The sequence below is a fragment of the Python bivittatus genome, unplaced genomic scaffold, assembly GCF_059951505.1.
Source record: "Python bivittatus isolate LINGU-HERP-01145 unplaced genomic scaffold, Pbiv_v1 ctg000580_np1212, whole genome shotgun sequence".
In the NCBI taxonomy this organism is placed as follows: Eukaryota; Metazoa; Chordata; class Lepidosauria; order Squamata; family Pythonidae; genus Python; species Python bivittatus.
The window spans coordinates 2,739,390-2,756,054 of NW_028277087.1; the positions used below are offsets into that span (position 1 = coordinate 2,739,390).

The 16,665-nt window shown below is 46.9% G+C and overlaps 1 protein-coding gene across 2 annotated transcripts; it reads right to left on the reverse strand.

Moving 5' to 3' along the window:
- Positions 1 to 4,951: 4,951 nt before the first annotated feature.
- On the reverse strand, positions 4,952 to 12,067 carry MICOS13 (mitochondrial contact site and cristae organizing system subunit 13). 2 transcript variants are annotated; one of them, XM_007441114.4, is made up of 4 exons: positions 11,944 to 12,067; positions 9,553 to 9,709; positions 8,081 to 8,132; positions 4,952 to 5,287 (listed from the first exon to the last, which is right to left on the reverse strand). In XM_007441114.4, exons 1-4 carry the CDS (start codon positions 11,970 to 11,972, stop codon positions 5,190 to 5,192), a joined length of 336 nt encoding a protein of 111 aa, XP_007441176.1. In that variant the 5' UTR covers positions 11,973 to 12,067; the 3' UTR covers positions 4,952 to 5,189. The 2 variants fall into 2 exon arrangements, with proteins under 2 accessions (XP_007441176.1, XP_088005480.1); XM_088149354.1 differs by lacking the exon at positions 11,944 to 12,067 and adding an exon at positions 11,327 to 11,878.
- Positions 12,068 to 16,665: the final 4,598 nt, after the last annotated feature.

Below are 16,665 nucleotides of genomic sequence, written 5' to 3' on the forward strand. Positions count from 1 at the left end.
CAAAGGGACTTACAACCAGTCCTTGCACTTACAACCGTCACAGCATCCCCGCGGTTATGTGATCGCGATCCAGGTGCTTGGCAACCAGCTCACACTTACTACGGTTACAGCATCCTGGGGTCACGTGATTGCCATTTGTGACCTTTCCAGCCATCTTCCAGCAAGTAAAATCAATGTGGAACCGCATTATTTGCTTAATGACCACTGCAAAAAAGGTCATAAAATTGGGCATGACTCGCTTAACAACTGCCCTGTTTAACAACAAATTTTCCAGTCCCTCTTGTGGTCTTTGAGTGAGGACTATCTGTATATGACCACTGAAAGGTATTGTTTATACATTCTGTGTGTGTAATTGTGTTAGGTGAACTCTTTAACTTACTCATGGATTTACTTAACTAAGTCTCTTGCCACTGTAACTGAGTCCATCCTCCTTGCTGCTGGTCGTCCTCTTCTTCTCTTTCCTTCTACCTTTCCCAGCATCTGAGCCTTCTCCAGAGAGCTGCGTCTTCGCATCATGTGTCCAAAGTTGGATAATTTAGGCCTGGTCATTTGTGCCTCGAGTGAGAACTCTGGGTTGATTTGTTTGAAGACCATTGGTTCGTTTTATTGGATGTCCATGGTATTCCCAGGGTCTTCTTCAACATTAAGTTCAAAAGCATCAATACTCTTCCTGTCCTGCTTCTTTAAGGTCCAACTTTTGCTTCCATAGAGGGTCACAGAGAATCCCATGGCTTGTGCAGTTCTGATCTTTGTAGGGAGAGACACATCACAGCATTTGCATATCTTTTCCAGGGCCTTTATGGCTGCTCTACCAAGTGCAGCGTATTTCTCATATATATGGCATACATACAGTGATTAGATTTCAGGTGTTTCATTATGTCATGCCCCAAGTATAGGACTTTACATGACTCCCCCCCTCCCCCATCTTGGAAGGAGGAAGAATTTTTGAATATACCATTCTGGTAGATTTTCTAGATCCTTTCCTGAATCACTGCTGGATAATACCAAAAGCTGATGAACTATATAGAGTCATCTCAAGTGCAAAGGTCCATGAGTTCTATTCCTGGTAGAATTGAAGGATCACATCCGGCCACCTCCTCTGATGAGTTTCAAAGAGGACCATTGTAGCACCTGCTTCTTGGCAGTCAGTGTGTAAAAATAGATAAATTTCTCCCCCCTTCAAAAGGCAAGGTGGAAGTCATATAAATCACTGTACATGGGGGCACAATGTAATATAACATCTGTATCTGTCTGCTCTGAGAGCTTAAGGGAAGGTGGACAGCATACAGGTAGTCCTCGACTTACAACCACAGTTGGGACCAGAACTTCCGTTGCTAAGTGATGCAGTTGTTAAGTGAGTCGTGCCCAATTTTATTACCTTTTTTGCTGTGGTTGTTAAGCGAACCACACAGTCGTTAAGAGAATCTGACTTCCCCCTTTGACTTTGCTTGTTGGAAGCCACCCTGGGAAGGTCACAAATGGCAATCATGTGATCCTGGGATGCTGCAACTATTGTAAATTTATGCCAGTTGCCAAGTGCCAAAATTTTGATCACGTGACTGCAGGGACACTACAACGGTCGTAAGTGCGAGGAACACCCATAAGTCATTTTCAGTGCCATTGTAACTTTGAATGGTCGTTAAACAAATGGTCATAAGTTGAGGACTACCTGTATATTATTCTGATAGACATATTAACAGGTAGAACCATTACTGAATCCAGGAATTGCTGCCAGCAAAAGATTTCCCCAGACTAAATTGCTTTGGATCAGGATGTTCTAAAACCAAATCCAGGTGGCTTGCGCACCTGCTTTAAGAAATAGACTCAGGTCAAATAGTTTAATTCCCTGCAGACGAAAAATCCACGAGGATCTCTGACAAGGCAGGATCTGTTGAACATCAGAGGGAGAAACAGCAGACTTTCTTTTACTGGGAAAACAAGATTTCTATCAACACCATGCATCAGGACTCTTTGCTCAGCTTCCAGCAAGAGACATCGGCCAACTCCACCCTCGCTGTTGTAGCACAGATAACACCAGCATCCCGCAATCAATCACCCTCGAGTGTGAGCAGGAAAACGGTGAAAGGCAGCTGGGTCAAAGGGGAGGCAACGCTATGCTGAACCAAAGGAGAGGATGGGAACATTTTAGCAACTATTAAGATTTGCTTACTGATAGGATCTCTGTTATTTTTCTTTTCTTCCCTTTTCTTTCCTGTTTTTTTTCTCTCTTTCTAAAAATGATTAAAAAAATAATAATAATGATTTTTAAAAATTGCTTTGGATGCCTGTTTGTCTTAGGATCAAAGGAGGCTGAGTTGGTGGGAACACAAGATGGGGTCACCTCTGTGATGGCCCCAACTGTCCATTCCTACAGTTTAGTTTTAGCTGGACTGTTTAAGCCTTTGGTTAATTTCACTGAATGCTTTTAAATAAAGGTAGATCTCACTTAACGACAGCTGCGCTTAGTGACTGTTTGAAGTTACAAAAACACTGAAAAAGTGACTTTACGACCCGTCCTTGCATTTATGACCGTCGTAGCATCCGATAGTCACATGATCAACATCTGGGGGCTTCCAATAAGCAGATTCAATGGAGAAGCTGGCAGTAAAATTACAAGTTGCGGTCATGTGAAGTTTTGCTTAGCGACCACAGGTGATTCGCTTAACAACTGAAGGGGAAGTGATGTAAGTCTGTTGTGGTCACGTTTCGTTTAGTGACCACTTTGTTTAGCGATGGAATTGCTGGTCCCAATTGTGGTTGCTAAGTGAGGACTACCTGCAGAGAGGCTGTGCTGTTTTCAAGAATGCCTTCTTCCTGTGCTGATTGAATGTTGCTGGTTGATGATCACGTTTTACAGTATTTTCAAAGCGTTGAGTTCTGGTGACTCCAAATGTTATAAATCAATAGTGGGATCAATCTATCTCTCACCTTTACTTCCCCCTCCCCAGTTTATTCCACAGAATCACAGAGTCCTGGGCTTGGAGGGGACTTTGGAGGTCTTCTAGTCCAGCCCCTTGCCCAGGGCAGGATCAGCGCAACACAGAGTGCAGTATCACTTCCTGCGATCTTGGCATTATCCTGCTGTTGACGTAGCCCCAAATTGCATTGGCCTTTTGGCCGATGGTGGAGGGAACTGGAGGAGACAGACACAGGCAGGAGACTCCAAAGCCAGACCTTAAATTAGGGGCACTCCAAAAAAGGTATTAACCATGTTTAGTTTATCTTCTGGGCCCAGACAGTGTCAGCCAAGTGCCACCCCAAGCAGAGGCTCAAAAGATGAGAGCAAAGCTGTTCTGAGCCACACCCAGAATGCTTATTGAAGTACAAGGTAGCATCCAAACGCCTGGATATGGACCCCAGGGGTTTGGCTTTGTCCCCCACCCAAACAGAAACCCTGGAATTTTATGGTAAACCATCTAATAAGAGCAACCCAATTTGGGATGTGAAATAAAACAAGGAGGCGATCAGGGAAAAAAGTCTATTTTTTTGATCACTGCTACCAAGAGCTTATAGCCTGTGGGAAATGATTCCCTCCTGCAAAAGCGTGCTCTCAGTTAACCAAGTTTGTTCCATGCTTGATTGTTCCATAATCCAAATTAAAAGCGTAAGCAAGAGGGTTTGGAAACTGTTATGAACCTTTTTCTGCATCGAAAAATAAACTTTTCATGGTCCCATATTTCATAAACAGTCCTGACCAGCTTTCCAAGCCACACACTGCAGAGGTCAGAGTTTTCAAAGAACATCAATCCTGGCTTTTCTCATAAATGGAAGGTATGACAGCCCTAGTGCTGAATTCTTGCCTACGGATTCAGGAAGCAACCTGCGTAACTTGCACCCAGAACCAAACCACTTTGGAAGGTTTATCTGTACAAGAAGAAATGCTGTCAATTAAAACACCCAACATTTCTGCTGCTCCTCTTTCTTCCACCTGCATGTCAAAAGTTCACCGCTGGTTAATGCAAAGTTGGAATGTTTATAATCATGCCATAACCTTGCAGTGGGAACGGGGCAATGGAAAAACGAGGGAGAAACAGAATCCACTAAGTCCAACCCCTTGCTCACTACGGGGATCCAAATTACGCATCCCGTTCAGATGACTCTCCATCCCCCTTTCAGATGCGCTCCACCACCTCCCAGGGTCACTGGTTCCAAACTAAACTCATCGTCCTATTAAGATTGTTCTAACTTTCAGCTGAAATCTGCCTTAGCTTCTGGTAACTATTCCTCCCTCCTTTTATCGTCTGATAATAACTTGTGAGGAAAGCCCTAGAGCCCTAAACTCAAACCCTTGAAGACATCTAAACCAGTGTTTCTCAACCTCAGCAATATTAAGATGTTTAGACTTCAATTCCCAGAATTCCCCAGCCAGCATGCTAAACATCTTAACGTTGCTAAGGTTGAGAAACACTGATCTAAACCAATCCAGTGTTCAGGATAGGAATCCAAGGTAAGGCAACCACAACAGATGGTTGACTGGCCTTCATTTGAACCCAGCCAATGAGGGGGACCTACTTGGGGGTTCCGTTGTGAGACTGTGTTGTAGGTCAGGATATTTTCCTAATATTCAAGCAGAATCTACCTTCCAAAATTCTATGCCGTGTGCTCTGGATGGAGAATGAAGAAGTCTTCACCATCTCTGCGTGACCTCCCACCAGGTATTTGAGAAGGACTATCATCTTCCCTCTTAGTCATCTTCTCTCAAGGCTAAACCTGTTCTTTGGGGGTCATTTTGAATCCTCCAATCCTCCTATTTGTCCTTCTCTGAACCTCTTCCAACTTCTTTGAATCCTTCTCAAGTCTGGGGCCCACAACTGGGCACACCTCTGGTTACAATGAACCCCATCTCAAAACCAACAGCCGATTCCTACCCCAGTTTCCAAATCCACAACCTGCATTGATCAGTAAGTTCTTGGGTCCTTGAGGCAAACGAGTAACTCTCTTGGCTCGCAAATCCATACATTCCAACTTTAATTTGATAACATGGTCAAGAGATGGGACCCAACCACTTTATCCCAAACTCACGTTGACTTTCACAAAGAGAGAAAGTGAGAGCCCAGACAGTTTGATGAACAATTAGCCTCTCTGGTGGCTCTTTTATAACCCTGATGGAAACAGGGCTGTTCTCTGCAAAGGAGTACCGAGATATTCCTGCTAGATGGCAAGAGAACGCAAAACTGCTTCAGTTGGTTTCATTTCACAAGGTCCTTGATGTATTTCCATCCTTGCTGTGTGAGGTCACAGCCCTTGGTGGGGGCTACTGAAAGAGCGTTTATGACAGTACGAACCCCTGTGAAAAAAGAAATAAATGTGAGAGTTCAACCAACACCCTCAGGAATCAGTGACCTGTTCCATGAACTTGTGATTTATGGGTCTGATGATTAGAAAGGGTAGAATATGGAAGAAAGGGAGCCGTGATGTAACCTTAGAGAGAAAGGATAAAATATAAATGCATTTATAACTGCTGTAAAGAAGATTGGAGGTCCCTTCCTTCCTTCCTTCCTTCCTTCCTTCCTTCCTTCCTTCCTTCCTTCCTTCCTCTTTCCTTCCTTCTTTCTCCATTTCCTTCCTCCCTCCCTTTCTCCATTTCCTTCCTTCCTTCTCTCTTTTCTCCATTTCCTCCCTCCCTCCCTTCCCTGCTCTTTCTCCATTTCCTTCCTTCCTTCCTTCCTTCCTTCCTTCCTTCCTTCCTTCCTTCCTTCCTCCCTCCCACCCTCCCTCCCTCCCTATCACTTTTCTTTTACTTTCTTTTCTTTTTTCTTTAAATGTGCATAGTTTTTATTTTGTAAAAAAACTTCTTTAATGAAAATTATTTTTTTTTTTCAAAAAAGGAATCAATGACCTGTTCCATTTCAACTCTGGATTTCTCCATATCATCAAAGACATTGCGTTTTTAAAATTCCGGCTCAACATCAGCCCCTTCCACTGACAGTATGAATCATAGACCTCAAATTCCAATTCTTAACAGTATTCTTTTCTTTTCCTTCCTCTTCATGCAGGCAAAAGCTTCATTCTCTTGGAGAACTTACCATATATACTCGGGGATAAGCCGACCCTTGAAATTTCAAGCGAAATACCATGAAAAATGGGTCACCTGCGGATAAACCGATCCTCGAATTTTTAACATCTTTTGTTCCTGCTAAACGTTTGGCTGGTGTATGCGTGGTTGAGCCATGATGAGTTTTAAAAATGTATTACTATATACACTCGTGGATAAGCTCCTCCACAGATAAGCCAAACCAATTTTGGGGGTGTATTTTGGAACCTAAAATCCTCGGCTTATCCACGAGTATGAACGGGAGCAGCTTCCGGCCACCTGATTCCACCACAGTGCTGTGCCTCTTCTTTCCAGCCTCCTGAGCAATGGGTCAGTTTCTTGTCCTTTTGGAAATAGGAAATGTGCCAAAAACTAACCGCTTAAAAAAACACAGTTTAAGAATAGTTAGAATTCTAACTCAAAGCCAGGAAAATAGAAGAACCTGGTTGCATGCGCACGTGTGACAAAGCACCATAGATTTGGTGCGACTGTCATATTCATTGCGCGTCTTGCTCCCCACAAAATGTTCAGTGGCAGCTGCTGGCCCCCAAAATATTGCTTGTCTTTGGTTTGTACCGAGAGGCAGCAGTGAGGAATGGATAACACTACGGGAAGACAGAATCGAGTCTGCCAGGAGCTGGAGAATGGCCCTGAAGGACAGGAGGAAGACAATGGACAGATAAGAGGGTTCTGAGCCCCGGCCAAGAAAGTAACTTGAGAAAACGTCTCAAACAAGCCCCTCCCTAGACAAAGGGAGGGAGGGGGAAGCCCATTCAGACTTGCAAGTTTCTGCTATTACAGCTGTTACAATAAAAGCAGTGCTGATTTACATGGCACTAACCCAGTTTCTGTACCTGGATTATAAATTTTGGGGAGTTCAGATTATGGGAAGTAATTGATCCCCTTTCCTTTGCCCTGATCTATCAGCCCCTCAAGGTAGACCAGACTAGGAAATCAAAGTTATGAATGCTAATACTACTTTTATTTTAAGGTTACAATAACAGAATCTTGCCAGTCTGAATACGCTTCTCCCATTCCCTCCTTTTATCTTCATGAGAACTAGGGAGGGTCAAGTTTGAGATGCTTTCTCACATTAGATTTTTGCCCTGGACTCAGATTTCTTTTATCTAACCACTGTCTTAGTTGCAGCTCTTCCTCCTGTTCCTCAAGGTTGTTCCTACCACCCATTACATGATCAGACCTCACTTGTATCCTTGTGTCCAGTTCTGGGCATCAGAATTCAGAAAGAACAGGGACAAATTGGAGCCAGTTCCGAGGAGATCTACCAAGAGGGTGAGAGGTCTGGAAACCTAAGAAGATCTGGGAATGTTTAGCCTAGAAAAGAGAACCATGGGGAATAATGAGTGTGGTACTGAAATATCAGAAGGACTTCTCTATTACTCCAAAGGGCAGAAGCAGAACCAATGGATGAAAACTCCAAGGAAGAACATTCAGGCTGGACATCAGGAGGAACTTCCTGACTGTAAGAGCTGCCAATGAGTAGAAAAGGTTAACCCATGAAGTGGTATGTTCCCAGAAGACTCCAGAGTCTGGATAGCCATCTCTCTAAAATCCTTTCCTAGACCCTGCACTAAGCAGGAGGTTGACGTAAATGGCTTCTATCATTTCTTTCAACTCCATGATGCTAAGAAGGATCTCTTGTGCTTTGTCTCAAGGAGCAAAAAGTCTCTGACTAGACTTGGTTGGGAGTTACCTTTGCCCTGCATGAACCAGTTGGTCCATACTAAATCGTGATTTGCTTAAGCATGGTTATGGAATAAGCCATAATTGGCTGCCTTCACACTCATCAAGCAATACATCATATTAGAGGTCATCACACCTGGCGGTTGGCTGCTAGGATAACACCAAACAAGGTGAATAACAGCGGTGCACGTGTGCAAGAACACTACCCTCACATCCTTGATCATCTTTCTCCAGCCGCACTTTTAACACAGTCCCCACTGTGGGCACACTTGCAAAGAAACCCAATTTTAAAAAGGCTGCAATCCAGATCAGAAAAGGATTGGTCCGAAAGGTCCATCGTACCTGAATTCCAGGCACTGCAGAGGGAAAATTCCGTTTTTGGAACCGCTGGAAGCTGCAGAACGAAAGACATAAATATATCGAGGTATTTACCGGAAAAGGGTTACGTCAGCAAAGAGCTAACTAAGGATGAGGGAAAGTCCTGTGTTCAAATTCCACTTCACCCACCAGTTGAACACAGGAAAAAATCAAAGTTCAGTGCAAAACATCCACACTGCTGGCACAAGATTCCACTAACAGAGAATCATAGCCTACAGGGTTAGAAGGGGTTTTCTAGCCCAACCCTCTGCCCAGTTCAAGAATCCTCCTGCCACCCTAGAGAAATGGCTTTCCCACCTTGACTTGAGAAGCTGCACGGATGGAGCCCCCGGGACTTCAGAAGGCAGGCCGCCCCGCTCCTTCATCGCTCTCAAGATCAGGAAGTTCCTCCTTACAGTATTTTGAATTTGGGCCTCTATCTGCCAAGCTTCCACCCGCTGGTTGTTCTTGTGCCACTGGGCACTACAGAGAATAACCCCACCTCCCCTGGGCAGCCCTTCAAGTATTGGAAGACTGTGATCCTCTCAACCTTGTCTTCTTCAGGCTAAACCAGTGTTTCTCAAGCTTGGCCACTTTAAGATGTGTGGACTTCAATTCCCAGAATTCCCCAGCCAGCATGGCTGGCTAGGGAATTCTGGGAATTGAAGTCCACACATCTTAAAGTGGCTAAGGTTGAGAAACACTGATGTAGAGTAAGGTGACGGAAATATGCAGGATCTGTTCCCTAGGCAAAAGGGGCTAGTTTGGTCCACCTAGTGGGGCTGACAGGGCATTACAGGGAGTCCTCGGTTAACAACCACTTGTTCAGCGACTGTTCAAACTTATGACGGCGCTGAACGAGGGGGACTTACAACCGGTCCTTGAAGTTCCAGCCAGCGCGGCATCCTTGCAGTCAAATGATTGCAATCAGGGTGACTCTGCAACCAGCCTGGATTTCCCACCGTCGCAGCATTCCACGATCACGTGAACATGGTTTGTGACTTTCCCTGCTGGCTTCCCACAAGTAAAATCCATGAGGAAGCCAGCAGGAAATCGCAAATGGTAACCACGTGACATCACACTTAAAGACGGCACAGGATCCGCTTAAGAACGGCAACCAGAAGTGCCAGAACTGCTGCTGCTAAGCGATGCAGTCACGTGACGTCCCACTTTATGACCGCATCGCTCAGCAACAGAAATGTTGGTCCCAACTGCCATTGTTAACTGAGGACTACCTGTATAACACCCTCCAAATTAAAAATTAAAGAAGGATGAGTTAAAGGGCAAAGGAACAATATTCTAATATTTTCTTCCTATACTCCAATGGATCATCTTGCAAACCCTGGCAGTGGGTACACCCCACTTTGAAGACCCCACTCCTAGATCAGCAGGCCCTGAGCTGATTCCACGACCTGTGTCAGGCCAGATGATGAACCGACGCGATGCTCTGGGCTCACCTGCCAGCCGAAATACGTTGTCCATTCTTCCACAGCTGGAGGAACAGCTGCTTTGACTTTACCGAGAGCTCGGGCACCCTGATCACTGCCGCTCAGCAGCCCCTGGGAGTAAACCACGTAAAGGGCACCGCCAGCCAAGCCTCCTTTGGCCATCCACCTGTGCAAGAAGAGAGAGAGGCCCCTTGGAAGTCCGCTCAGGCCTGGGCAGCGGCAAGGTGACCCCCTCCCAGACCCCCCTGTCCAAAGTTGCCAACCCGTTGAACCTTTTAATATGAAAGAAGGGGGGAATGATGTTGTAGCCGCCCAGAAACTTTTGGAGTAAGGCGACTATAACAAACATAATAAATAAGAATAACCACCACCACAATACCCAGGAGCGACAGACAGCTAGCCAGCCTTTGGCGGACTCTGAACAGAAGCTGAACTGCACCAGGCCTGGTTAATGGTTGGAAAGGAGACCACAAGGAAATCCCACAGCGTTTGGCTGACGGGGAATCTCAAAAGCAGCCCAGCTAAAGACAAGCACAAGCTAGTTTGAAATGGCTGCTGAGAAATCTCCACGGATGTTTGAAGTCAGGAGCGGAACTTGACTCCCAGGTAGGTTGATCTTTAGCTGATCTGTTTTCAAATAATTTAATTATAATGACATGCAAATTTGGAGGCTGGGGAGGGCCCTGCAATGTTTGGGATCCACATAGATGGGCAAAGACTATCAATACTGAAACTGCTGCCATCGTAGCATTGCTCCACAGGCTTTGGGAACAAGGCTGGCAGCATCGGTGCCCACCAGAAAGGAAAAGGGGCTACTTTGGGGGCCGTGATCGGTCGGAGAAGGCCGGAAGGCTGGAGGCATCGGGGGCAGACCCAAGGATGGCTGATAGAGCAGGGAAGGAAGGAGGGAAAAACACCCCTCCTGCCCCACTCACCGATGGCCCTCTCCCCCGCTCTGCCACGCATGCCCTGAGCTCTGCCAGGATTTGCAGCGATGGGTAACCGGGGCACTCCGGCAAAAAGAAAGCCTCCTTCAGTGTCAGTGGATCACCAGGATGCAAAATGCTGTTTGTCACATGCCAGGGCAAAAAAGGAATAAATCCACAACCGAAGCAAGAGGGAAGATAGGAAAAGCGGCCACAGTATTCCATCACTCACAAAACAGAAACAAGTCAGTCTAATTCAGTGTTTCTCAACCTTGGCAACCTTAAGACAGGTAGACTTCAACTCCCAGAATTCCCCAGCCAGCGGAGGAATTCTGGGAGTTAGAGTCCACACATCTTAAAATTGCCAAGGTTGAGAAACACTGAGCTAGCCCATCTTAAAAAGCTAAAGAAAGTCGGACTTGCATGGGGCACTACCAGGAAGCCTCAGGCTGGACTCAGCTTAAAAACTACCCTGGAAAATAACAACGGCAAACCACGTGCACGCAGCTGCTGAAAGTTCAAGGCAAGACCACCACGAGTCCCCCTGACTCAAAGGAGACATTTCTTGAGCAAGAGTGAGGAGGCAGGACCTAGCTGTTCTCAAAGAAATCTCAGCCACGTTGGTGGTTGGAGGGGGGACCACCAGGTGATCCCAAGGCTGTTGAGAAATGAAGAAAACCGTGCCAAGCCACTTCAGTGTTACTCCCATGAAAACTGTACGGCAGCGTCTTTGTGTATTTCACCCTGCAGGGTGCTTGTAAGGAGGACGCAAACCGGGAAGAAGGGATAACCGATGCAGACGGCTATGCTGGTCCATCCTGGCCCCAAATTAGGAGCCTGGTAGGATTAGGCTTTACCTGGTGTGGTTTAACACAGCCTGCGTCCTGGAAATTTCGTTAACGGAGGGCAGCAAACCCGCTTGGTGAGAAGCGGGCGCACATTCAACAGGGAAAGCTCTCCCCGCCTGCTAACGCAGCGCGACCTGAACCCGCTGGATCCTTCGCCCAGGCTCCGTCCCCGCCGGCTCTTCCCTGGCCAGGAGGAAGCTGCACCGGAGGAGCACATCCAGCCCGCAGCCCGGGCGCCCGGCCCGCGGCAGCCGCCGGCTGGGCACCGAACGGGCGCGGGGCCGCGCGAGGGGGGCATCTGCGCGCTGCCCTGCAGCCCGTCCTCCCGTGCATGGGGCGGGGGCGGGGGCGGGACTCAGCGCCGGTCTGCAGCAGGGGCCACTCGCAGGGCTCCCGGCACTTCCGCGCTCCGGATGAAGCGAGCCCGCGTTTGGAAGGCAGGGCGCCCTTCTGCCCAACAGCCGTGGACGGGATGGGGCGGAGGGGGCTCAGCCGAGCCCGGAGGGGCTTCCAGACCGAGGGCGCCCCCGGACCGACGCTGGGGAAGGGTCGGTCGCCTCGCGCCCCGCCCCGCCCCGCGCCCCGTCTGTCCCACTACAGGACCATCATCGGCCCGCCCGACTCACTTGACCAAAGGGAACGCGCGGGGCGCCATGACTGAGCGACGCCTCTCCCAAGGGCAGCCCTGCGCCCGACCGCGCCGCTTCCAGCGAGGGACCGCCTCCTCTCGCGGGACCTTTCGGGAATTGTAGGCTGAAGGGGCCGGCGGGCGGCGCGGCGGCCGCCGAGGTTGCCGGGGCAACGCTTTTGATTGCCCGCCCCTCCCCAACCTGGCGCCCGGGAGCTCACTCTCTCCAAACTGGAGATCCCTCTGCATTGCTCGTCTTCCTTTCTACCGCTCGCTAAGGAACACACCCTGGTTCATACGGCGCGTTTGACCTGGGTTGGGTCGGCTGGCGTTCAGGGTGTCGTGGGAACCCTGCCCAGGTGTTAGCACGGGTGAGCCAACGTGAAACTACCGTTGGCTGGCATGGTTGGCTCGCTTGCTGGGGTACAGCATGCAACGTTTAGTCCCCTTAACCATTTAAACGAGTAACATTTTGAAACGAAGAGACCAGCGTCCTTCGGATGCGGGCTCCCTCCCCTAACTCAGCTTCCCACCTCGACAGAGCATGCTCGGACTGCATTTCTGCAGGGGAAGTCAAAAAAGTCAGGATGGCGGCCACAAGCATGCAATCGAAGCCCCGCCCTTTTTAGGTATGTCAAAAAGGTCAAGGTGGCAGGGGCGACATCCGACTGAAGACCTGCCCTTTTTTACAGGCATTGTGACAAAATAGAAGTGGGGCTTCCGTTGCATGCGTGTGGCCGCCATCTTGACTTTTTTGACCCCCCGGAGCTCTTTGTTGCGCTTGGCTGATTGCGTGCCCGTTCCTCCCCCCACACCTTTGTTTCTGTCCTACTGCAGTCCTGAATTTCCCTAGATTTCCCTTGGGTGCCTGCGGGGGGGGGGGAGATGGCGGGGGGGAGGAAGAATGGGGCACGTGACATCACCCATGTCATGACATCATTGCGCACATGATGTAAATCAGTGTTTCTCCACCTTGGCAAATTTAAGATGCGCGGACTTCAACTCCCAGAATTCCCCAGCCAGCATGGCTGGCTGGGGAATTCTGGGAGTTGAAGTCCGCGCATCTTAAATTTGCCAAGGTGGAGAAACACTGGCATAAACTGCTGCACCCCTGTAAATTTGCACAGCCTGCAATCTCATCTTGGTTCCAGCCTCATCGTACGCACCTTCCCTAACCCCAAACTGTCATCACCAACATTTGGTGGCAAATCACAGATTTTGGGTGGCCCAATTCTTTGCCGCGTCTGGCCTAAAGTTGACGTGTTGAGCCTTGGAGACGCGTAATACGATTTTTTTTTTCCCAGTCTCTTGCCCCACAACCCTGGGGATATCCCTGGCTTCAGGTCCTGTCCTTGCAGGCTGGGAAAATCACAATTCAAAGGGCGCTAGCAGCAAAACACTTTTCACTTTTTAGACGGTCTTACCGGAGCTCCCTTTTGTATTACTCCCGTCTCAAATCCCAGGAAGCTTTGTGGTTTTTTAGCAGCTGAGCTAAGGGGCATCAAGGATTTACCAAAATAAAAAAATGAGTTAATCTCTGATCTAATCCAGGTTTTTGCTCTGTGGAAAATGCAATCTTAATCCAATACTTCTGACACGGAAAAATCTAGTCTTTGCTTGGATTCGGGACATGTGAAATTTATCCGTTTTTTAAAAAGCAATCTTTTCTACTAAGCATCAAATGATGTAATATGTCTCCCTTTGGCACAGATTTCTGGACATTTTACAAGAGTTTTTTTTTTTTAATCATTCTGGTTTTTTTTTTTACATTTTGTATCACTTGATCAACAGGTGATATGCTTCGATTGCTTATAATTTTCTTTTTTCTGTTTCGTTTGCTGTTGTGGGTCATTATATTTTTCTTTTCTCTATTTTTTGTTCGTTTATAGGGGGGTTTTTTGTTTTGTTTTTCTGCTGTGAGAAGCAGAGTCACCCATGGACTTTTATCTAAGACAATGTTGTCCAAACTTGGCCACTTTAAGATGAGTGGACTTCAACTCCCAGAATTCCCCAGCCAGCAGGGCTGGCTGGGGAATTCTGGGAGTTGAAGTCCACTCATCTTAAAGTGGCCAAGTTTGGACAACACTGATCTAAGATAATGTTTCTTCAACTTTTTGCTCTCAAGACCCCTTCCCACTTCTAAAAATTATGGAGGACCCAAAAGAGCTTTGGCTTGTATGGGTTATATTTATTGAGAGATTTACCATATTCAAAATGAAAATGGACTTATTCACTGCTGCTATTGCTTCTCACGATCATTGGATGGGATTTTAATACGGTTTTATTTTTCAACATAGGCTGGCAAATCATTTTGATTTTGCGGACCCCCGAGCGGGTCTTGAGGAACCCACGGGGGTCCTAGGACCGCCCTTTAAGAAACACTGATCTAAAACAAACTTGGAAATGTCATTTGCGGATAAAGCTGGGAACGTCCGTAACATCTGCAGGATTTGGACTGTCCAATGCACCCTTCTAATTTATTTTTATCATTCTCATCAGGTGGACACAAGTCCATTAACTTTAATCTCCCGTTACAGAGTTCGACTGATTTGGGGACAGAAGACCTTTTCTTTGGGATTTTCTTTGTGTGCTCTGGAATTCAAGCATTCGAAAGAAAATGGTAGCTGTCGGTTTTTCGACATTACTGGGTATTTACAGAAGCTGGAGAAGATCAGGAGTACGTGTACCGTTTAACTATCTTTATGACAGTTTCTGTAAACTGAGACTGCCTTCTTTTGCCCCCCAAAACAGAAGGTCACAAGCTGGTTTAGTTGGGAATAAATCTCATTAAATTCCTTTCAAGGCCCATCAGTTATGGGAGCACAGACGTGTCCCTGTATAATTAAAAAAAAAAAATTGGCCGTTCGTTTTGTGAGCTAACCAAATGAAACCTCTCTATTTAACGAAATAGGGTGAACCGGCACCCCGGTCCTAAATTTGGTGCAGCTTGAAGATTGGCCAGATGATAGAAAGAGAATCTGCATCATTGTCTTCTGAAAGTGCTTCTAGACAATTTCACACCTACAACGTCCATGCTGGTTCTTTGGGGCTATTATCATGCCTAGATAGGCTGTTTTTCTCAGGTTTTGCTCTTTTTCTTGTTTGCTAAAATGGATTTTTCAGTTTGGGTTTTCTAAACTGGGCACTGAATAATCTCAAAATAAAGAGAGACCCATTTCGAGTTGAACTTGGTCCCTGGTGCCTTCATGGACACATGCCTTTTTTTGGTAACAGTATGAGGGAGGCTTTCTTTTAGCTTCTTCTAGGACCGATTTCTCAACCTCGTCAACTTTAAGATGGGTGGACTTCAACTCCCAGAATTCCCCAGCCAGCTTAAGATGTGTGGACACCTTAAGCTGGCTAGGGAATTCTGGGAGTTGAGGTCCACCCATCTTAAAGTTGACGAGGTTGAGAAACGCGGTTCTAGGATATTTGTTCAACTTTTCAGCCTAGCCTACAATCCTGGGAATTCTGGTGGTCTCCCATCCAAGGACTAACCAGGTAACAGACGGTCTACCTTTCTGAGAGCAGCCAAGGTCAGCTAGATGTTGCCACCTCATTATTTTGCAAAAGGGAAAACTTCCTGGAGTCAACCTTGATTCTGGATGACTTCATGGAAAGATCTGCATCCTCTTGAACAACTATCATTTTGTGGTCTCCCATCCAAGCACGAATCTTGACCGCTTTTCAAGTACAACCAAGGTTAACCAGTGGTTGCTGCAGATACCCATAGAGCTTTGAAACACAAGGAAGGGGAAAAGTCACCACATCTCCAGAGGAATATCGTGGAGCTGATGAAGGGGCAGAAAGAGGCAATGAAGATGATCAAGGGGGCTTGGAGACCTTCTGTACGAGGAACAGGATGCATCCGTTGGGGCAGTTTTACTCAGAGAAAAGTTATTGACCAGGATATGATGAGGTTTATAAAAGGATGCATAGTAAAGAAGGAGTGAACAAGAAGAGTGAAAATTGATAATGGGGAATATTTCTTCATGTAATATATAATCTGCCTTTGGAACTTGCTACATCAAGGTGTAACTAGACCGTTATGCCTCTACAAACTAGGTGCGTGGAAGCAATAGAGGGAGAAGAGAGATGCCTTAAAGTCTGATTTGTGGACTTCCTAGATCAGTGTTTCTAGCCTTGGCCACTTTAAGATGGCTGGCTGGCATGGCTGGCTGGGGAATTCTGGGAGTTGAAGTCCACACATCTTAAAGTGGCCAAGGCTAGAAACACTGTCCTAGTTGCATCTGATGGGCCACCCTGTGTGATTGAATCCTGGCTAGATCCATCAGGGTTCTTCTCATGTTCTCAAGCTCTCCTCTTCCACTTAGAAGAAACTTTGAACTGGCTTCTAAAAAGATTATCCTTGTTGTTCTTCAAGGATGAGCTAGACTTTCTCAAAAGCAGGCGCTTTAATCAGTCCACCACTGTCATCAAAAAGAGGAGCCCATGTTTAGGCATTGCTGTCGCAATTAGTAGAAAAGAGAAAGCCACCCTTGAGCTGAAGTCACCTTCTGAGTCAAGCTTGACTCTGGGTGGCTACCTCAATATCTCCAAGGGTTTTCTCAGGAGCAACACAGAAGTAATTGGTCATGGCTGTCTTCTGAGATCCTAGCTAGCCTTCTGCCCTGGGCTTTTCTGGTGGATCCAAGGCTAATTAAGTTGGATTCTGCTGCAGGTAGTCCATGTTTAGCAACCACAATTGGGACCATCAACT